General features: G+C 60.8%; 2 protein-coding genes across 7 annotated transcripts in view; both read left to right on the top strand.

The window, feature by feature from the left end:
• VAV2 (vav guanine nucleotide exchange factor 2) overlaps positions 1–9,887 on the top strand; it is a 114,671-nt gene extending 104,784 nt beyond the window's left edge. For 4 of the 6 annotated variants that reach the window (XM_054174212.1, XM_054174211.1, XM_054174213.1 and 1 more), the window contains 9 exons: positions 981–1,108; positions 1,855–1,929; positions 2,699–2,751; positions 4,736–4,852; positions 4,960–5,047; positions 5,138–5,261; positions 6,598–6,684; positions 8,699–8,853; positions 9,537–9,887. In XM_054174212.1, the coding sequence (XP_054030187.1) occupies positions 981–1,108; positions 1,855–1,929; positions 2,699–2,751; positions 4,736–4,852; positions 4,960–5,047; positions 5,138–5,261; positions 6,598–6,684; positions 8,699–8,853; positions 9,537–9,584 (875 nt within the window). In that variant the 3' untranslated portion in view covers positions 9,585–9,887. The remainder of the gene's footprint in view (positions 1–980; positions 1,109–1,854; positions 1,930–2,698; positions 2,752–4,735; positions 4,853–4,959; positions 5,048–5,137; positions 5,262–6,597; positions 6,685–8,698; positions 8,854–9,536) is intronic. The other 2 variants (XM_054174215.1, XM_054174216.1) reach the window with 1 other exon arrangement.
• Positions 9,888–16,708: 6,821 nt separating this feature from the next.
• SARDH (sarcosine dehydrogenase) overlaps positions 16,709–21,134 on the top strand; it is a 29,792-nt gene continuing 25,366 nt past the window's right edge. Inside the window, exons 1-2 of the mRNA XM_054174472.1 lie at positions 16,709–17,031; positions 19,697–19,875. Coding sequence (XP_054030447.1) covers positions 16,710–17,031; positions 19,697–19,875 — 501 coding nt within the window. The 5' untranslated portion in view covers position 16,709. The remainder of the gene's footprint in view (positions 17,032–19,696; positions 19,876–21,134) is intronic.

The following is a 21,134-nucleotide window of genomic DNA, read 5'->3' as shown; positions in this document are numbered from 1 at the left end:
GCAGATCCAGCTCCTCTCTGGGCTCACCCCCAGCTTGTTCCTTGGGGTCTTCTCCTGCCCCTGGGCTGCTCTGCCCTGTGGCTGAAGCCTCTGGGCCTCACAGCAGCGAGCAAGGAGAGCCTGGCAAAGCTCCTCAGGCCACATCATCCTTCAAAGCAGACCAAACCCCTCCTGGGCAGGGAGGTTGGCTGCTGATGGGGAGCATCTGCCTGCCCCTCTGCTGGGGCTGTTGGCTGTGGGGGTTACCACAGCACCTTGGTTTGTTTTCCTCTGCCCCAAAGCAGCCTGCAGAGAGTGCAGGACCTGCCCTGCCCCTGCCCTGCCTCAGAGGAGAGAGAACAATTTGTTTCTGTGCCTCTTCCAAGGAGAGGGAGGCCAAGGCTGGCAGACAGAGACCTGAACCAAACCTGGTGCTTGCAAAAGAATAGTAAAGCCCAGCTTGGCCCTTCCTGGGCAGGGAGAGGCTGGGATGGGAAAGCTCTTGGAAGCTGAGCCCTGGGGGCTTGGAGAGGCTGGTTGGTGCTGTGCAGCTGCTGGCCTCACCAGCTGGACTTTGCCCATGAGCTTCAGGGCTGTTTGGGTCCCAGGTCCAGCTGAAGCTCAGTGGAAGCCAAGAGTTCACTGCTCCCTCCTGCAGCCCTGGCATGGCTCAGCACTCAACCCAGCCAGGCATTGCCTGGGGGAGAGCCAGGCTGCCCTGGCAGGGGTCAAGTCCGGAGCTGGGGAGCTTGGAGAGCTCCAGCTTGGGCTCCTGAGTCCTTCAGGGGTTTGGTTTTTTGTTGCTTGGAGCAGTCAACCATCCCTGGAGGGGCAGGAGCCAAGGCTGTGGGCACGGTGCCCTCCTGCTGGCTGCCCCCAGACTGCTGCTGTTGGGCTTGGGGCTCAGAGGAAGAGGATCAGCAGGCTTCAGGAGGGGCTTGGGTTGGGTTTTTTCTCTTCCTAACAGGGGCTGGGGGATGACATCTCTGCTTCTCTCCCAGGTCCCAAAATGGTGGCTGTGCAGAACTACCATGGGACCCCAGCCCCCCCCGGGAAGCCGGTGCTGACCTTTCAGCTGGGGGATGTGATCGAGCTGCTGAGGGGGGACCCTGACTCACCATGGTGGGAGGTGAGAGCACATCCCCTGGGCAAATGCCCAGGGAGCTTTGAACCAGGGACTTCTGCACCACCAGGCACTGGCACAGCCTGCCCAGGGAGGTGGTGGAGCCCCCAGCCCTGGAGGTGTCCCAAGAAAGCTGTGGGCATGGCACCTGGGGAGGTGGTTTGGTGGCCAGGGTGGGGTTGGGGTGAAGGTTGGGCTCTCAGAGGTCTTCTTAGAGGTCTTAGAGATTTTCTTCTACCAAAGCAGCTCTGCCTGCAGCAGGACCCTGTGGTGCTGGGCCAGGCTCTGCAGGCAGGGAGGTGCACAGCCAGCAGCTTCTCCCCCTGGCAGGAGCCCCAGCCTGCCCTCCCCAGAGCGGTGGTGAACGTCTCACGGGGTTGTGACTGCCAGGGGAGGCTTAGGTTGGAGATTAGGGAACAATTTCTTCCCTGCAGGAGTGGTCAGGGATGGGCAGAGGCTGCCCAGGGAGGTGGTGGAGCCCCCAGCCCTGGAGGTGCTCCAGAACCCTGTGGCCCTGACACTTGGGGCCATGGCTTGGTGCCCATGGTGGGGTTGGGTTGAAGGTTGGCCTGGATGACCTTGGAGGTCTTTTCCAACCCAAGCAATTCCATGATCCCTTTTATCTTTGTGGGTTTGGAGCTGGAGTTTGGGGGGGGGGGGGGGGGGGGACTGTGAGGCAGTTTGGAGCCTGTCCCCCACCCCTGTGTGCCAAAAGCATTGCTGCCAGTCTCACCCCCAGCTTGGCTTTGCAGGGCAGGCTGCTGCAGACCAAGAAGTCAGGTTACTTCCCCAGCTCCTCAGTCAAGCCCTGCCCTGTGGATGCAAGGGTAAGTGCCAAGGAGGGGCTGGAACTGGGAGCACTGGGGGGAGCACTGGGGGCTCTCATGGGAGGTGCTGCTCTGTTGGTCTTCTCAGCCTTCTGCTCAAGACCTTGGTCCTTCCAGTTGGTCCCTGGAGACCTTGGTCCTTCCAGTAACCCCCTGGAGACCTGGGCTGCATCAGGAGCAGTGTGGCCAGCAGGAGCAGGGAGCTCATCCTGCCCTGTGCTCAGCACTGCTTAGGCCACCCCTTGAGTCCTGTGTCCAGTTCTGGGCTCCTCAGGTCAGGAAAGAGGTTGAGATGCTGGAAGGTGTCCAGAGAAGGGCAACAAAGCTGGGGAGGGGTCTGGAGCACAGCCCTGGGAGGAGAGGCTGAGGGAGCTGGGGTTGCTTAGCCTGCAGAAGAGGAGGCTCAGGGGAGACCTTCTTGCTTTCTCCAACTCCCTGAAGGGAGGCTGTAGCCAGGTGGGGGTTGGTCTCTTCTCCCAGGCAAGCAGCACCAGAACAAGAGGACACAGTCTCAAGCTGTGCCAGGGGAGGTTTAGGCTGGAGATGAGGAAGAAATTCTTCCCAGCAAGTGAGATTGGCCATGGGGATGTGCTGCCCAGGGAGGTGGTGGAGTCCCCATCCCTGGAGGTGTTCAAGAGGGGATTGGATGTGGCCCTTGGAGCCATGGTTTAGCTGTCAGGAGGTGCTGGGTGAGAGGCTGGACTTGCTGATCTCTGAGGTCTTTTCCAGCCTTATTGATTCCATGATTAACCAAAGCTCCTCTCTGCAGCCCCCCAACAGCCGCCCGCCCTCGCGGGAGATCGACTACACAGCCTACCCCTGGTGAGTCTGCCCCTGCCCCCATGGCTCAGAGCAGCCCCTGCCCCCACAGCCCCTGCCCCCACGGCTCAGAGCAGCCCCTGCCCCAACAGCCCCTGCCCCCACAGCCCCTGCCCCCACGGCTCAGAGCAGCTCCTGCCCCCACAGCCCCTGCCCCCATGGCTCAGAGCAGCCCCTGCCCCCACGGCTCAGAGCAGCCCCTGTCCCCACAGCCCCTGTCCCCACAGCCCCTGCCCCCACGGCTCAGAGCAGCCCCTGCCCCCACAGCCCCTGCCCCCACGGCTCAGAGCAGCCCCTGTCCCCACAGCCCCTGCCCCCACAGCCCCTGCCCCCACAGCTCAGAGCTGCCCCTGCCCCCACAGCCCCTGCAGCAGGCTGCCCACACAGGCTCTGGAGATGCTCCAAACCCACCTGGAGGTGTTCCTGTGTGACCTGCCCTGGGAGAAGTCCTTCCCAGGAAGAGAGATTGCCCCTTGGGGTGGGCTGCCCGGGGAGGTGGTGGAGTCACTGTCCCTGGAGGTGTTTAGGAAGAGCCTGGTTGAGGCACTCAGTGCCATGGTTTAGTTGATTGGATGGTGTTGGGTGGTTGGTTGGACTTGGTGATCTTGGAGGTCTCTTCCTCTCTGCCCCTCTCTGATCCTGCTCTGGCAGTGGGGTTGTATTGGCTGACCCCTGGAGGTCCCTTCCAACCTCGACCATTCTGTGGTCTCTCAGCCCTGTGACTTGCTCAGGAGTCCCCTCTGGTGCTGGGTGATGAATGCAGAGGGTCCATGCTTCATGGCCCACCTGCCTCGTGGCCATGGGCTGGTGGCATCTGGGTGCTGCCACCTGGTGTAGCCCTCCCAGCATCAGTGGGGATGGAGAAGAGCAGAGCCAAACAAAACCAGAGGCTTGCTGCTTTCCCTTCCCATTGTCTGGGCCCAGGAAAGTGGTTTGGGAGGAAGGAAGCAATTCCTGCCTTGGCAGGAGAGGCTGTGCCTGGCTTAGTCTTCTGCTCCTTCCCTCCAGCTGGGTTTGCAGACTCAGGAGTCTCAGCTCTCCCTACTCTCCAGCTCCCACTGCAGCCTCTTTGACCTGGGGATTGATTCCTGATCTGTGGAGTTCCCTAGGTGTAAAATACTTCAAAGGGAAGAGCTTGCCCTCTGCATCCTCTCTGCTCTTGTGCACCTCAGGGCACTTTCCCTTTCTGCTCAGGAGGGTTTGGGATGAAGCCTGGGTTGCCCTCTGCATCCTCTCTGCTCTTGTGCACCTCAGGGCACTTTCCCTTTCTGCTCAGGAGGGTTTGGGATGGGGCCTGGGTTGCCCTCTGCATCCTCTCTGCTCTTGTGCACCTCAGGGCACTTTCCCTTTCTGCTCAGGAGGGTTTGGGATGGGACCTGGGTTGCCCTCTGCATCCTCTCTGCTCTTGTGCACCTCAGGGCACTTTCCCTTTCTGCTCAGGAGGGTTTGGGATGGGACCTGGGTTGCCCTCTGCATCCTCTCTGCTCTTGTGCACCTCAGGGCACTTTCCCTTTCTGCTCAGGAGGGTTTGGGATGGGACCTGGGTTGCCCTCTGCATCCTCTCTGCTCTTGTGCACCTCAGGGCACTTTCCCTTTCTGCTCAGGAGGGTTTAGGATGGGACCTGGGTTGCCCTCTGCATCCTCTCTGCTCAGGGGCTGAGCAGCTTCTTGTGCACCTCAGGGCACTTTCCCTTCCTGCTCAGGAGGGTTTGGGATGGAGCCTGGGTGAGGCTTTTCCTAGGTGAGGCTTTTCCTTCTCAACCTTCAGGCCTGGAAAAGCAAAAGGCCTCACAGAACTGTCAGGGCTGGAAGGGAGCTGAAGGCTCAGCCAGTTCCAACCCCCCTGCCATGCCCTGGGACCCCTCCCGCTGGATCAGGCTGCTCAGAGCCGCATCCAGCCTGGCCTTACAAACCTCTCTTTGCCTGTTTTGGTGAGAGGCAGGGAGCTGTAGTGGGCTGGAGTGCATTTCTCAACCTCTGGGCTCAGGTTTGCAGGGAACATGGAGAGGCAGCAGACAGACAACCTGCTCAAGTCCCACGTCAGCGGCACCTACCTGATCCGGGAGCGGCCGGCCGAGGCCGAGCGCTTTGCCATCAGCATCAAGTGAGTTGTGCTTCGGGGGTGAGGCTTCACTGGCTGCTTCAGCTCTCACTCAGGGGAGGCAGGGGGAGGCTGGGCTCATCCCTGACTGCCTTTGCTGCCACTGGCAGGTTCAACGAGGAGGTGAAGCACATCAAGGTGGTGGAGAAGGACAACTGGATTCACATCACGGAAGCCAAGAAGTTTGAGAGCTTGCTGGTAGGTTTCTGTAAGCCTCCTTGGAGGGGGCCCTGAAAGCCTTGCAGAGGGTGGCAGAGACAGCCCAAGTGCCTCTCCAACCTTTCCCAGGAGCTGGTGGAGTACTACCAGAGCCATTCCCTGAAGGAGAGCTTCAAGCAGCTGGACACCACCCTCAAGTACCCCTACAAGTCTCGAGAGCGCTCGACCTCCAGGACCTTCACTCGCTCCCCAGGTAAAAGCCAGCTCAGCCCCGCAGCTGGGCACCCTTAGGAGCCCTGCTGGGGCATCTCAGCCTGGCAGCAAGCTGCAGGAGGGATTTTGGGCTTTGCTGGAGGGTTCCAGCCTCCCAGTTTGCAAACAAGTCTTCTGCTGGTGGCATCTTGAGGATGGGCCTCGGAGATGGGGTCTGGCGGGGGGTCCGGCGCCTCCATGCAGAGAGGTTGTGGAGGTCTCTGGAGGCATTCAGACCCCACCCTGGACATGTCCTTGAGTGATTCACTTTAGGTGATCCTGCTCTAGCAGTGGGGTTGGCCTAGGTGATCTCCAGAGGTCCCTTCCAAGCCCTATGATTCTGTGAGCCGAGCCATGGCACCGCTCCTCTGAGCTCCTGCAGCTCCCCAGGGGGGAGGGTACAGCCCCCCAGGGAGAGCTTTTGCTGGGGGAGGTTGGTGTCCTCCCTCCTGTGGTTCCACAGCCTCTGCTCTGGGGGTGGTTTTCCACCCCCTGGTCCTGCTGGGAGAAGAGCTGTGGCTGGAGGAGCAGCCCAGGGGTGGTGAGCAGAGATGCGATGCTCTGTATCGTGTCTTCCCTGCCCACCTGAGCCTCTGTGGCCTGTGTTTGGATGGCTCCAGATCCAGTGGGGCTTGGGCTTGGTTGGCTTCAATCCCAGTAGGACTCTTGTAGTGGAGAGGGTGGGAGAAATGGGAAGCCTGGACCTAGAGAGATTATTAACAATCACTGCTGAAAGGAGAGAAAATAATCAGAGGGGAAGCAAAATGAGCACTGGCTCAAAATGGGCTGAGTGCAGGAATGGTCATTTTGGGGGGAAAAAGGCATTTTTCAGACCTTCTTCCCTGCTGTGTTTGAAAAGAGCACCAAAGGAAGGTGGTTTTTGGAAGCTGGCTAAAGATCCTTTTGCCTAAACTACAACCTGTGGGAGAGACAGGACCAGGGGAAAAGGCCTCAGGTTGCTCCAGGGGAGGTTTAGGTTGGGACATGGGGAGCAATTTCTCCCCCCAAAGGGTTGTCAAGGCCTGGCCCAGGCTGCCCAGGGCAGTGGTGGGGTCTCCATCCCTGGGCTGTGGAGATGTGGTGCTGAGGGCCATGGTTCAGTGCTGGGTTGGACCTGGGGATCTGAAAGGTCTCTTCCAGCCAGCTCCTGACTGTGGCTGGAGCTGCTGCCAGCTGTCCCAGCTCCAAGCCTCTGTGCAGACCTCCTGCCTGCTTTGCTCTGTGCTCCTCTGTTGGCTTTTAAAACGTTGTGCATTGTGAAATGTCTCTCTGAGCCTTCTTAATTTCCCTTTTAATTCCTCTTCTGCCTCTTTCTGTTTCTCTCTAACCTCTTGCAGCCTCCTGTGCTTCCTACAACTTTTCTTTTCTCAGTCCTCAGGGCCTCAACTTTTCTTCTCAGAGCTCCTCCAGTCCCTTCTGGTCAGGTACCAGTGGCAGAGAGACCTGCTGCCATCCCCAGGCTGCAGCATCCCCAGGCTGCAGCATCCCCAGCTTGAAAGCCATCAAGCAGCAGGACCTGTGGGGTCTCTGCTGTGCCTCCATCACCCACAGGCAGTTCAGAGGATCCCCAGTGGGGACCAGCCTGGAAATGAGATCATGAACCAGAGCTTGGCTGGAAGCAAATTGCACTCCCCCCCTCTCTCCCCAGCACTGAGGCAGGGAGGAGATGGAGTTGTGACTATTTGAGGCCAAAGGGGCTAAAATTAGCCCAAAAGTGAATCCTGGCACATTGGGATCTCATGATGTACTTCAAGCTTGACCCTGCTTCTCCCATGTGTTTCACCCACCAACCACTGGCATCACCCCATCCTCCACACCATTCCTCCTTGCTGCACAAGGAGAACATCTCAGTGTCCAGCAGTTGTTGAGCCCTGGTGTCTGAGGCTGCTCAGGAGCCCCTTGCTGGGGGGAGGGGGGGGAAATCAGATGTGTTTGGGGGGGCTCAGGGCTTCCTGCAGAGAGTGCTGGGGGGGCTCCAGCTTTTTGCACCCCCTCACAGACTGCTGTCTTCCTGCCTGTTTGGCAGGGACCAGAGCAAACTTGTGGCAGTTTGGTTCCTCCCCTTTCAGCTTTCCAGTGCTGTGTTTAGGCTGGGCAGGGGAAGCGGTGGGCAAAGCCCCAGCTGCCTTGCTTGCTGCTCTCCTGGGGAGGAACCCTTCATTGTTTTTCCCCCTGAGGGACTGGACCAAGAGTCTGGGAATCTGGGATCCTTGAGCTGCACAGAAAGCCTCCCAGCAGGTGCTTTGTGCAGCAGTGGGCTCTGAGCAAGCTCCTGATGCAGGAGCTCAAAGCTGGACGAGCCCCCTGGTGACTGCACGCCGTCTGTCTGCCTGGAAGCATCCTCATCACCATCCTCATCCCCTTCCATCCTGAGAGCTGAAAACCTGGGCAAAGCTTTCCCTCAAGCTGTAGTTCAACCTTGGTTTGCCAACTTTTCACCTTGACAGCCAATGCTGGGACAGCAGGAGGAGCTTCACCCAAAGCTGCTGTCCCTTCAGGGTGGGGGGTTTGCAGTGCAAGCTTCAGAGGAGCTGCATTTTCCCTCCTCCTCTGCCCATCCCATCCCCTCCCTCTGGTGCTTTCCAGCCTCCTTCCCCCATGCCCAGTCCCTGCAGCAGGCTTGCTGAGCACTGGCCCTGCCTTCCCCTCCTGCTGCTCCTCCTGTGCCATCCCCCTGAGCATCCCCTGCCTGAAGTGATGGAGATCCTTGGTGCTGGGGCTAATCCAGGAGGTCTGGACCGGGGAGGGCTCCTGGGGCAACGCTGCTTATCCCAGGCTGTTGGTCAGCATTAGGGTCTGCAGGGTGCTGGTCTGCTGGGCAGCCAGGTTTGCAAGGCTCCTGGTTGCTCCCTGGCAGGGACAGGAGCAGGGAGGAACAGAGGCTTTGTGGCTCCTTCCTCTCTGAGGCTGGAACACGGAGCCTTTGCTCAGCGTCTCTAGGAGAAGCCAGTCCAAACAACTCACTTTTTTTTGGGGGGGGGGGGAGGAGGAGGAGGAGTTTAAATGCCAGCTGCTGATGTGTGAAATCCTCTCTCAAGCTGGTCCTGAGGAGCAGCCAGACCTCACTGTGACAGTGGAGCAGGAATTTCCCCTCCTTTCACCGCTGCATATCCCCCTGGAGCCCTTCACCACCTCCTCACTGAAGCCTCCCTCAGCCCAGCACTTCCCCCAGCCAACCCCCTGCTGGTCAACAGAGAGAAGCTTCCCAACCCCCACAGAGCTGTTTCCAGCCCAGCAGGAATCCCCTTCCCCCCCCCACCCCCCAGCCCCCTGTGGCGCTGAGCGGTTGGGATGAGGCCGGCCCGGAGCCGCTCAGCGACGGGAGGCGGTGGGGAGAAACCCAGGTTGAACCTCAGCGAAAGCTTTCCCCAGGCTTTGGCTGGTGCCAGGTGGGTGGTGGGGCAGGTGCCAAGCTGTGCTGTGTCTGTGCCCTGGCAGTGTTCACCCCCCGGGTGGTAGGCACGGCGGTGGCGCGGTACAACTTCGCGGCGCGGGACATGCGGGAGCTGTCGCTGCGGGAAGGAGACGTGGTGAAGATCTACAGCAGGATCGGTGGGGACCAGGGCTGGTGGAAAGGGGAGACCAATGGAAGAGTAAGTGCCAGCTGGCCCCTGGTCCTGCCCTCTTCCTGCAGCTCCTGCTCCCTCCCTCCCTCCCAACCTGCCCACCGTTGAGTGGAGGCTGAGGGAAGTCCTCCTCACCTACCCCGAACGGGGTCGGAGCCAGGTGGGGCTTGGTCTCTCCTCCCAAGCGATAGGAGGGGAGGAAATGGCCTCAAGTTGCACCAAGGGAGGTTTAGGTTGGACATGAGGAACAATTTCTTCCCCCAAAGGGTTGTCAAACCCTGGAGCAGGCTGCACAGGGAGGTGGTGGAGCCCTCAGCCTTGGAGGGGTTGTAAAGCTGTGGAGGCCATGGGGCTGAGGGCCGTGGTTTAGTGGTGCCCTGGCAGCGCTGGGTGAAGGCTGGAGGTGAGGAGAAAGCTCTTCCCAGAGAGAGTTGTTAGCCCTGGGGATGTGCTGCCCAGGGAGGTGGTGGAGTCCCCAGCCCTGGAGGAGTTCCAGAAGGGATTGGATGTGGCGCTTGGAGCCATGGCTGAGCAGTCAGCAGGCGTTGGGTGACAGCTTGGACTCGATGAGCTCTGAGCTCTTTTCCAACCTCATTGATTTCTATGATTCTAAGGGTTGGAGCTGATGCTCTGAAAGGTCTCTGCCAAGCCAAGCAGCCCTCTGCTGCAGTTCCCTGGTCCCCAGCTCACCTCTGCCCTTTCCCCCGCAGGTCGGCTGGTTCCCCTCGACGTACGTGGAGGAGGAAGGGGTGCAGTGACCGGGGGCTGTCTGCTGGAAAGTTCATCAAGTGCCCAGAGCAAGCCACTGCAGACCCTGCACGCTCGTCCCAGCGCCCACAGCTCCTCAGGAGCCAGGGCTGGACACCTCCAGGACTGCTCCTGCAGCCTCTTTAGCAACCTGCTCCTCTGTACAGCGTGTGCGCGCCGGGGCCGCCGCCGGCCTCTTCCCCGGATAGAAGATTGGTGGTCTGTTGGCTTCACCTTGGTGTAGCAGCTGCAGAAGCCCCCCAGGAAAGCCACATTCTGCTGCATGGACAGAGCTGAGAGACTCTGTGCAGTGCCCCCCCCCCCGCGGGTGGGGGTCTTCCAAAGCCCTTCCAGTCGAGGCAGATGGTGGCGGAAGGGCGAGGCTGAAGGTCGGCGCCTGGGGCGTGCCGAGGTCAGCGTTTGGGGGCTTCAAAGCGGGGGGGCCTGAGGGGGTGGGGGTGGACCTCCTGCCTTGCTGCTCCAGTGGGCTCCCCAGGCTGGGATTTTGACAGCCTCCGTGGATGCAGCTGGGCCGAGAAGGCAGAGCGGGGATGGCCCAGCCTGGGAGGAGCCAAGGGCCGGGGCTGCGCTCTGGAGGCTGCGGCACCAGGCGCACGCTGGGACCGCCACAGCTCGGCTGGCAGCGGACCTCCGGCTCAGACAGGAGAGGAAAGAGCCAGCTGGGGGCTGCCAAGGGCCATTGGCTTCCCAGGCAGCCTCATTCCCTTGCTGTGGGGGGAGGGGGGAGGCCGGGGGGCACTGGCCAGACTGGAGCTGCGCTCTGCCACACGAGGGCTGTGGAGGCCACCAAGGCTCCGGGAGCGGGCAGGAGACCGCAGCCGGGGCTCTGCGCTGCCCTCGCTCCCAGCCTGGTGCCCTGAGCCGGGCTGCCCCCTCCCGCCGCCACCTCCCAGCTGGCCGAGCTCCGGGGCTGACCCCACCTGGGGAGGGGCTGCGCCGTGGACTCCTCACTTCCCTCAGCCAGCTGTGAAAGCTTCCATCTCCTCTTCCCCGGCTGTGTGCACTCTGGGGGGGCTGCCAGCACCTCCCCCTCTTCCTCCCACAGCCTCTCACTGCTGCTGCTGTCAAGTCAAGGTCCGTCTGTCCTGGCATCGCCCTGGGCACCACCCCTCCCGCTCTGCCCTCTCCCTGCTGGGGGGGCAGAGCTGCTGGGGGGAGCCCCCCAGCCATCACCTCCTGCCAGGCACTGGCTTTGCTCCCCAGCCCCACAGTTTCCTTCCAAAGTGCAAATAGAGAGCAGAAAGATGTGTGGCAGAGAACAGCTTCCCAAGGACCTGAGCCCCAGGAGATGCCCTCCAGCCTCTCTCAATAAAGTGGCATTTCCAGCTGGTGCCTCCTGCTGTTGTTCCCCTGGGACTGGGGGGGTCCTGCTCTTGGATCACACTGGTGCAGGTCTGGGAGATGCCAGCACTGGGTGGGGGGTGAGTGGTGATGGTGCCCTTGGTCCTTGGCTGGCTCTGGGGAGCTCCCTCTGAGGCAGGGAGGCTCTGCAGAAGGATGTGGCCAGGCTGGATCCATGGGTTGAGCTTCAACGAGGCCAAGTGCTGGGTGCTGCCCTGGGGTTTGGAGCCTGAGTGCTCTCCTGCCAGCACTGAGCAGGGCAAGGATGGCTGAGGGATGCCTGTGGTGGAGCCTGGAATTGGCTGCTGGCTCCAGGAGCAGGTAAGTGCAGCAACCTGGACATGGGAAGCTCCTTCTAAACGTGAGGAGGAACTGCTTTGGTGTGAGGCTGCTGGAGGGCTGGAGCAGGCTGCCCAGAGAGGTTGTGGAGTCTCCTTGCCTGGAGAGCTTCCAACCCCCCCTGGCCATTGTGCTCCTGGGCAAGCTGCTGTGGCTGCCCTGCTCGAGCAGGGCTGGATGGTCTCCAGAGCTCCCTTCCAGCCCCAACCACCCTGTGATCTGTGAGCAGGCAGGGTCCTGCCCCTGGGGACATCCCTGCCACTGCTGGGGCTGGCAGACAGTCACCCCTGACCCTCAGGAGGCTGCTTCCACTTTGCTCCACATGCAGCCCAGGCTGGGGTGTGCCCTGGTGAGGGGCTGGCACCTCCAGGATAGATGGGGCAGGGGTGTTGGGGGGGGTGGGGGTGTTTGTGGTTTAGCCACTGTAAGCAAAGCAGGAGCAGCATTCCCAGGGCAACAAATCTCCAACCTTGGCCAGCACAGGTGGCTCCAGCCCTGTGTGGCTGCCCCAGGCTGGGGGTGCACCAGGCACAGTTTTGCTTTCCAGTTGTGATGATTTCCCTCTCCTCTCCCCACCCCCAGCAAGAGCAGCTGCTGCCCTGACCCCCCCTTGGTAGCTGGGCTGGCCAGGACACTGCCTCTGCTCTGAGCAAACACAGCCCAGGGGGTGGCATCTGCAAACAGCAGGTCCTGCTCCAAGCTGCAGGATGTGGCAGCCAGCCCAGGATGTGCCCCGAGCTGGCTGTGCCTCCAGCACGCCCCACGGGCCTGCTGGCCTGTGGCTGGCCAGAGTGTGGTCACCTCCCTCTGCCCCCTGGGCTGCTCCTGCTGGGAGCAGCAGTTGTTGCCTGGCTGAGAGCTCCTGTGCCACCCAGCTTGGTGGGCACCAGAACTGCCATCCAGGGGGAGCTGGGCTGGGTGGCTGGAGGGGAACCTCGTGAAGCCCAGCAGGGGCAAGTGCAGGGTCCTGCACCCCAACAGGGGCAGGTGTAGAGTCCTGCACCCCAACAGGGGCAAGTGCAGGGTCCTGCACCCCAACAGGGGCAAGTGCAGGGTCCTGCACCCCAGCAAGGGCAGGTGTAGAGTCCTGCACCCCAACAGGGGCAAGTGCAGGGTCCTGCACCCCAGCAAGGGCAGGTGTAGAGTCCTGCACCCCAGCACCAGTACAGGTTAAGGGGTGAGGAAGGCAGCTCTGCAGAGAAGGACCTGGGAGTGCTGCTGCTCAGGTTCACCATGAGGCAGCAATGTGCCCTTGTGGCAAGCAGGGCAAATGGTCTCCTGGGGTGCATGAAGAAGAGTTCTCCTTCCCCTCTACTCTGCCCCAGTGAGGCCTCATCTGGGGTGCTGGGTTCAGTTCTGGACTCCCCAGTTCAAGAGAAACTGGAAACTGCTGGAGGGAGTCCAGAGGAGGCTGTGAAGATGCTGAGGGGCCTGGAGCAGCTCTGTGAGGAGCAAAGGCTGAGAGCCCTGGGGCTGAGAGCCTGCAGAAGAGCAGCCCCAGAGGGGAGCTGATTGATGCTCAGCAAGAGCTAAAGGCTGGGGGGCAAGAGGGTGAGGCCAGATTCTTGTCTGTGGTGCCCAGCAACAGGACAGGGGACAGGGACCACAACCAGGAGGTTCCACCTGCTCAGGAGGAGAAACCTGTTTGGTGTGAGGGTGCTGAGCCCTGGAGCAGGCTGCCCAGGGAGGTTGTGGAGTCTCCTTCTCTGCAGAGCTTCCAAGCCCAGCTGGGAGCTGTGCTCCTGGGCAAGCTGCTGTGGGTGCCCTGCTGGAGCAGGGGCTTGGGCTGGGTGACCCCCAGAGGCTCCTTCCCTCCCCCACCACGCTGGGACTCTGTGACAAGAAGGATGGTGAACCTGAGGCAGGAGGTTACCAAGAGCAGAGCTCAGAGAGGCTCTGCCCCAGCAGGGCTGTGCAGGATTTGGGCTGTTTCAGTCTGGGGACAGGGACCACATCCACACTGTGGTGCAGGACAGAGCACAGCCTGCTTGTGGGGATGATGAGAGTGGAGTTGGGGATGAGGCTGGGGCAGGCTGGCAGCCTGGTGCCCAGGATGATCAGCTGCAGTTGTGCATCGAGCCTGGTTAGCTCCTTCCTGCATCAGCCCTCACGGTTCTGTGACCCAGAAAGCTCCAGCTGGTGCCTGCAGACCTCTCTGCTGCTTGGGTTTAGACTTCATCTAAGACAGAAAGGGCAAAACTGGACTGGGTTAGGCTCCCTCTGCATTGGATTCACCACCAAGAACAATCCAAGCAGCCTCATTCCAGCTCTGCAGCCAGAGTAGATCCTGGGGCTTCGGGGAGCTGAAGGCACCACTGTCTTCCTCCACTCTCCATCCTGAGCTTGGAGCATGGCTCAAGCTTCTAACTCTCTCCCTGGGCTTGCCTGGATGGTTTAGGCCTGGTCTAACACAAAGGTCATGCTGATAATTAGTGCCTGCTGATGAAATGGTTCTGGCCTCTCACACAGAGCCACCCCACTGCAAACAGGAGTTTAGACTTGTCTGCATCCCTGTGGTTAGTGTGAGCAATTCAAGGCAGGGAGAAGCTTAGGTTGGCCATGAGGAACAGTTTCTGCCCTCCAAAGGGTTGTCAAGCCCTGGAGCAAGGCAGTAGTGGAGCCTCCATCCCTGGAGGGGTCTCAAAGCTGTGGAGATGTGGTGCTGAGGGCCATGGTTCAGTGGTGACCTGGCAGTGCTGGGTTAAGGGTTGGCCTTGATGAGCTGCAAGCTCTCTCCCAACCAAAACCAAGTCTCTGAGTCTTCAAGATGCTGCCTGAGACAGGAGCTACTGCTGGGCCAAGTGGGACCACTCCACTCCCAGCCAAACTCTTCCCAAAGTGGGGCTGGGCACTGGGAAGCAGGCTGGGACCTGGGAAGCAGGCTGGGACCTGGGAAGCAAGCTGGGACCTGAGAAGCAGGCTGGGCCCTGAGATGTGTTCAGTGTGCAAGAGCAGAGGTGGGGAGCAGTAGGGAGGCACTTCCCAGGATCCTGGGGCTGTTGAATGCCAAAAGCCTCCCCCAAAACACCATCCCTGGGCTGCTCCACGGGGCCAGAGTGAGGATACTGCAAGGGTGCTGCTGCTGCTGCTCAGCCCCTGGTGCTGCTCGGCCCCTGGTGCTGCTGCTGCTCAGCCCTGCTCAGCCCCTGGTGCTGCTGCTGCTGCTGCTCAGCCCTGCTCAGCCCCTGGTGCTGCTGCTGCTGCTGCTCAGCCCTGCTCAGCCCCTGGTGCTGCTGCTGCTCAGCCCTGCTCAGCCCCTGCTGCTGCTGCTGCTGCTGCTGCTCAGCCCCTGGTGCTGCTGCTGCTGCTCAGCCCCTGGTGCTGCTGCTGCTGCTGCTCAGCCCCTGGTGCTGCTGCTGCTCAGCCCCTGGTGCTGCTGCTGCTCTTCAGCCCCTGGTGGTGCTGCTGCTGCTGCTGCTCAGCCCCTGGTGCTGCTGCTGCTGCTCGGCCCCTGGTGCTGCTGCTGCTGCTGCTCGGCCCCTGGTGCTGCTGCTGCTGCTGCTCGGCCCCTGGTGCTGCTGCTGCTGCTCAGCCCTGCTCAGCCTCTGGTGCTGCTGCTGCTGCTCGGCCCCTGGTGCTGCTGCTGCTGCTCAGCCCCTGGTGCTGCTGCTGCTGCTGCTGCTCAGCCCTGCTCAGCCCCTGGTGCTGCTGCTGCTCAGCCCTGCTCAGCCCCTGGTGCTGCTGCTGCTGCTGCTGCTCAGCCCTGCTCAGCCCCTGGTGCTGCTGCTGCTCAGCCCTGCTCAGCCTCTGGTGCTGCTGCTGCTCAGCCCCTGGTGCTGCTGCTGCTCAGCCTCTAACCCCACCAACCCCCAGCCAACCCCTGACTCCACCCCAGCTTCTGCTGCTCCGAGATAGCCACATCAGACCCTTCAGAGCTGCCTTCAAAGGACTTGAGCCTCCTGCACATCCTGCCCAAACAGGCCCTGATCTCAGGGCTGAGTCCTGAGCAGGAGCAGCAATAAACCTTCCAGTTGGGAGACTGAAATCCACACGTGGTGGGTTGGTTTATTTAGCTGGGATTTTTTTTCCTCCTCTCCACCTTTACATTAATTTTCTTCTCTTTATTTGCTGTCCTCAGCTTCCCTTTGAGCTTTCTCTGCCTTAGGAATTTTTTGTCAGTTCACTTCTTTTTGTTTTGGGGTTTTTTTTCCCACCCCCCCTCCTCTTCCATTCTGCTCTTCGAATGGACCTGCTGGGAACAGCAGCAGGAGGAGGGTCAGATGGTGCCGTTCCTCACCGTGTTTGCTCTCTGGCATCCAGCTGACGGCTCCAGCCCGGGGAGGCTGCAAGTCCCCGCTGGCCCCGGCCGGGCTGTTTGCTCTTTGTTGGGCACCGAGCCGGGGAGAAAAAGCTCCATTTTTCCCCTCCCTCTTTGGAATCTCTCCCTTCTGCCGGAATCTTCTCCTTCCTTGGGGAGCTGCGGGGCTGCAGGAAGGTCTGAGAAGGGGGGAGGTGAGTCCCCGCTTCCCAGCTGGCCGAGCTGGCGCTGCGCGAATTCAGCGCTGGTTAATGTTTTGATGTGGCAGGGGCTGAAGGGGGAAGAGGCTGTGTGCGGAAGAGGAGGAGGAGGAGAAGAGCATTGGAGGAAGGCAGGGGCCCCACAGCCGCGTCGGCAGCCTGGAGTGAGCCCAGCCGGTGAGCGGAGCCCAGCGAGCTGCGGCCGGGGGCGGTGGGGATGTGCCGCGGGGAAACTCCTGCGGGTCCTGGGGAGTTCCCGAGGGGCAGTTTGCAGCTCGGCTGGGCTCGGGGCTGGGGGGGGAGGGAAACAAGGAGGGGACAGCAGAGGGCTCGGCGGGCTGAGCTTTGGGGCAGCCCCCGTGGGAGGGGCGCTGCTGACCTGCCAGCTCCCCCCTGCACCTCAGCTTGTGCCCCCCACTCCCCCCGACCCCAGGCACCGGGAGCAAACCCCGCAGCGTGTCCCCTGCCAGCAGCCCCCGCTGCGTGCAGGAGCCTGGGGTGCCTGCAGGCAGCGTTGGGCCCCTGTCCCCCACCCCCAGCAGCCATTGCACCACCCTCTGTAGATAAGGAGCAAACCTTGTGCCTTCCTTGTGGCCTCTGGATGCGGGGGGGTTGGGGGTGAGAGACAAGCAAAGGGCACAGGGGCTGCTGCAGGCACCAGTGGGCACAGCCCTGTCCATGCCTCCTGCTTTTCTCAGCCCCCTTCCCAAGTAGAGCCCCTCCGGGGAGGGTGCTTGGGAGCTGCACACAGCTGCAGCTGGGATCCCATTTCACTGCTGCAATGGGGGGCTGGAGGGGAGGGGTCCCAGGGATGCATCCCAGGGCTTGCTGCAGCTGCTCAGCCCCTTGCACAGCACCCCGAGGTGTTGCCACCGCCCGGATGGTGGTGACCCCCAAGGTTGGCTGGGGAGGGAGGTGTGTGGGGGGTGGGCTCATATCCATGCCAGCCAGGTGGTCTGGGGGCTTTACAGGTGGAGATGTCCTACGTGAGCTGTGCCTGGAGGGTGGCCGCCCCCCGCTGCCTGCCAGCCCCCTGGAGAAGCCCCCGGGGAAGCCCCTTCAGCAGTGCCTCGGGCCCCACGGCCAGGAAGAGCGTCCCCTACCAGAAGACGCTGAAGGAGGAAGGCTCTGGGAGCAAGGAGCCCAGCCGGCCCCTGCCGTCCTCAGCTGAGGTGGTGGTGGTGGGAGGGGGCAGCCTGGGCTGCCAGACCACCTACCACCTGGCCAAGCAGGGGGTCACCAACGTTGTGCTGCTGGAAAGGGACCGCCTGACCTCGGGGACCACTTGGCACACGGCTGGTGAGGCGATGGGCACAGCATGGGGGGTGGGGTGGCCATGGCCAGGGATGTGCTGCTGCCCAGGGAGCAGGTCCGGTGCTCAGGCTGGCTCCAGAGGTGCTGGAGAGGTTTGGCTTTGGATGTGGAGAAGTTGAGGGCTCCTCTTTGTCCCTTGGCCATGAAAGTGTCCTCCAGATCCCCACAGCGAAGCAGTCTGGATGTGGAGAAGTTGAGGGCTCCTCTTTGTCCCTTGGCCATGAAAGTATCCTCCAGATCCTCACAGCAAAGCAGTTTGGATGTGGAGAAGTTGAGGGCTCCTCTTTGTCCCTTGGCCATGAAAGTATCCTCCAGATCCTCACAGCAAAGCAGTTTGGATGTGGAGAAGCTGAGGGCTCCTCTTTGTCCCTTGGCTAAGAAAATCAGAGAATCTATAAGGTTGGAAACGAGCTCAGAGATCAGCAAGTCCAAGCTGTCCCCCAGCACCTCCTGACAGCTAAACCATGGCTCCAAGTGCCACATCCAATCCCCTCCTGAACGCCTCCAGGGATGGGGACTCCACCACCTCCCTGGGCAGCACATCCCAATGGCCAATCTCTCTTGCTGGGAAGAACTTTCTCCTCCCCTCCAGCCTAAACCTCCCCTGGCACAGCTTGAGACTGTGTCCTCTTGTTCTGGTGCTGCTTGCCTGGGAGAAGAGACCAACCTCCACCTGGCTCCTTTCAGGGAGTTGGAGAGAGCAAGGTCTCCCCTGAGCCTCCTCTTCTCCAGGCTAAGCAACCCCAGCTCCCTCAGCCTCTCCTCCCAGGGCTGTGCTCCAGACCCCTCCCCAGCCTCGTTGCCCTTCTCTGGACACCTTCCAGTGTCTCAATATCCTTCTTAAATCGAGGAGCCCAGAACTGGACACAGGACTCAAGGTGCTCCATCCTCCAGCTCCTCAAAACAAAGCAGTTTCTTTTCACAGCTTGCTCAGGGCCCCATCCAGCCCGGCCTTGAATGACTCCAGGGCTGGGACATCCACAACTTCTGTGGGCAACCTGTTCCAGTGTCTCCCCAGCATCACAGGGAAGATTTTCTTCCCCCTTCTCTCTGGTCTGAATCTCCCCTCTTCCAGTTGAAAGCATCACCCTCTGTCCTATCACTACCAATCCCTTGTAGTAAGTCCCTCTGCAGCTTTCTTGTGTTTCCCTTTAAGCACTGAGAGGCCACAATAAGATCTCCCTGGAGCCTTCTCTCCTCTCCTCTCCTCTCCTCTCCTCTCCTCTCCTCTCCTCTCCTCTCCTCTCCTCTCCTCTCCTCTCCTCTCCTCTCCTCTCCTCTCCTCTCCTCTCCTCTCCTCTCCTCTCCTCTCTCCTCTCTCCTCTCTCCTCTCTCCTCTCTCCTCTCTCCTCTCTCCTCTCTCCTCTCTCCTCTCTCCTCTCTCCTCTCTCCTCTCTCCTCTCTCCTCTCTCCTCTCTCCTCTCTCCTCTCTCCTCTCTCCTCTCTCCTCTCTCCTCTCTCCTCTCTCCTCTCTCCTCTCTCCTCTCTCCTCTCTCCTCTCTCCTCTCTCCTCTCTCCCTCTCCAGCTCTCTCAGCTGTTGAAAGCAGAGATGCTGCAGCCCCTTGATCACCTTTATGACCACTCCAACACGTCCTTGCCCTTATGATGCTGGCAGCCCCAGAGCTGAAGGCATTGCTCTTAATGCCCAAGACAAGCAGAGGAGGACAATTTGTGTCTCTCCACATCACCACGAGATGGAGCAGGAGCCCTGGGAGGAGGATCCACACCACCCACCACAGAATCCCAGAGCGTTAGGGGTTGGGAGGGACCTTGAGAGCTCATCCGGCCCAATCCCCCCTGCCACAGCAGCATGGCCCAGGGCAGGTCCCACAGGAACACATCCAGGTGGGTCTTGAATATTTCCAGAGAGGGAGACTCCACAGCCCCCCTGGGCAGCCTGCTCCAGGCTTCTGTCACCCTCACAGTGACAAAATTCATCCTCATGTTCACATGGAACTTCCTCTGCCTCAACTTCCACCACTGCCCCTTGAGCTGGCACTGGGCATCACCCAGCAGAGCCTGGCTCCAGCCTCTGGCCACTCACCCTGCACAGCTTTACAAACACTAAGGAGGTCACCCTCAGGCTCCTCCTCTCCAAGCTACAGAGCCCTCAGCTCTCCTCCTAAGAAAGATGTTCCACTGCCTGCAGCATCTTTGTGGCTCTGTGCTGGACTCTTTCAAGGAGTTCCCTGAGCTCCTTCTTAGAAGCAGCTTCTCCCCATGAGGGTGGTGAGAGCCTGGCACAGGCTGCCCAGGGAGGTGGTGGCAGTCTCATCCCTGGAGGTGTTTGCAGCCAGGCTGGAGGTGGCTGTGAGCAACCTGCTGTGGTGTGAGGTGTCCCTGGCCATGGCAGGGGGTTGGAGCTGGCTGAGCCTTGAGCTCCCTTCCAACCCTGACAATTCTGTGATTCCCTGAGCTCCTCCTTACAAGCAGTTCCCTGAGCTCCTTCTTGAACTGCAGGTCCCAGGGCTGGACCACAACGTTTCCAGGCGCAGCCTCAGCGGGGCAGAGAGGAGCAGGAGCAGAACCTCTCTGGAAACCTACTCCCCGCATCCCGCTCCTGCCCTCCCCGTCCCGGGGCACGATGAGGGTGCTGGGGGGGTGGGTGGCGGAGCCAGCTGTGAGCCCAGCGCCTGTCCCCCCGCTCAGGTCTGCTGTGGCAGCTGCGTCCCAGCGACGTGGAGGTGGAGCTGCTGGCGCACACGCGGCAGGTGGTGAGCAGGGAGCTGCCGGCCGAGACCGGGCTGGACACAGGCTGGCAGGAGAACGGAGGCCTCTTCATCGCCTCCAACAAGCAGCGCCTGGATGAGTACAAGAGGCTCATGTCGGTACGGAGAAGCCCCCTCCTCCCCCCACCCCCCACCCCTAGCCCCCTTCCCTCCAACCCTGGCCGCGTCCTCCCCGGCTGGGTGGGCTGCAGGAGGAGGTGGCTGCCGCCCTGCCCCTTATGGAATGATGGAATCAGTCAGGTTGGGAAAGAGCTCTGAGATCATCGAGTCCAAGCTGTCACCCAGCACCTCCTGACAGCTGAACCATGGCTCCAAGTGCCACATCCAGTCCCCTCTTGAACACCTCCAGGGATGGGGACTCCACCACCTCCCTGGGCAGCACATCCCAGTGGCTAACAACTCTCTCAGTGAGGAACTTTCTCCTCACCTCCAACTTAAAGGTCCCCTGGCACAGCTTGAGACTGTGCCCTCTTGTTCTGGTGCTGGTTGCCTGGGAGAAGAGACCAGGGAGGGTCTCTGGTTGCCTGGGAGAAGAGGGTCAGGGAGTTGGAGGACCAGGGGCTGAGCTGATTGAAACCCAAGCTTGGATTTTTTGCCTTGGATGATGCTGGCATCGTTTTCCCAGCTGCACAGATGGCTTGCATGGGAATGTGGCATCATATTCCCTAGAATCCACCTCATGCTGGATTTCAGGCTTGACTTCAGCAGTTGCCTCATCTGGGAGATAAACAGACCCTGGGGGGGGGGTGTGTGTGTGTGTGGTGGTGGTGTCTTCTTCTCCTTCTCCTCCTTCTCCTCCTTCCCTTCTCCTTCTCCTCCTTCCCTTCTCCTTCCCCTCCTTCCCTTCTCCTTCCCCTCCTTCCCTTCTCCTTCCCCTCCTTCCCTTCTCCTTCCCCTCCTTCCCTTCTCCTTCCCCTCCTTCCCTTCTCCTTCCCCTCCTTCCCTTCTCCTTCCCCTCCTTCCCTTCTCCTTCCCCTCCTTCCCTTCTGGGTCTCTGGTTGCCTGGGAGAAGAGGGTCAGGGAGTTGGAGGACCAGGGGCTGAGCTGATTGAAACCCAAGCTTGGATTTTTTGCCTTGGATGATGCTGGCATCGTTTTCCCAGCTGCACAGATGGCTTGCATGGGAATGTGGCATCATATTCCCTAGAATCCACCTCATGCTGGATTTCAGGCTTGACTTCAGCAGTTGCCTCATCTGGGAGATAAACAGACCCTGGGGGGGGGGGGGTGTGTGTGTGTGGTGGTGGTGTCTTCTTCTCCTTCTCCTCCTTCTCCTCCTTCCCTTCTCCTTCTCCTCCTTCCCTTCTCCTTCCCCTCCTTCCCTTCTCCTTCCCCTCCTTCCCTTCTCCTTCCCCTCC

Source organism: Dryobates pubescens, chromosome 29 (genome assembly GCF_014839835.1).
Source record: "Dryobates pubescens isolate bDryPub1 chromosome 29, bDryPub1.pri, whole genome shotgun sequence".
In the NCBI taxonomy this organism is placed as follows: domain Eukaryota; kingdom Metazoa; phylum Chordata; class Aves; order Piciformes; family Picidae; genus Dryobates; species Dryobates pubescens.
The sequence above is the reverse complement of the archived record's forward strand: the minus strand, read 5'-3'. Positions and strand labels throughout refer to the sequence as shown.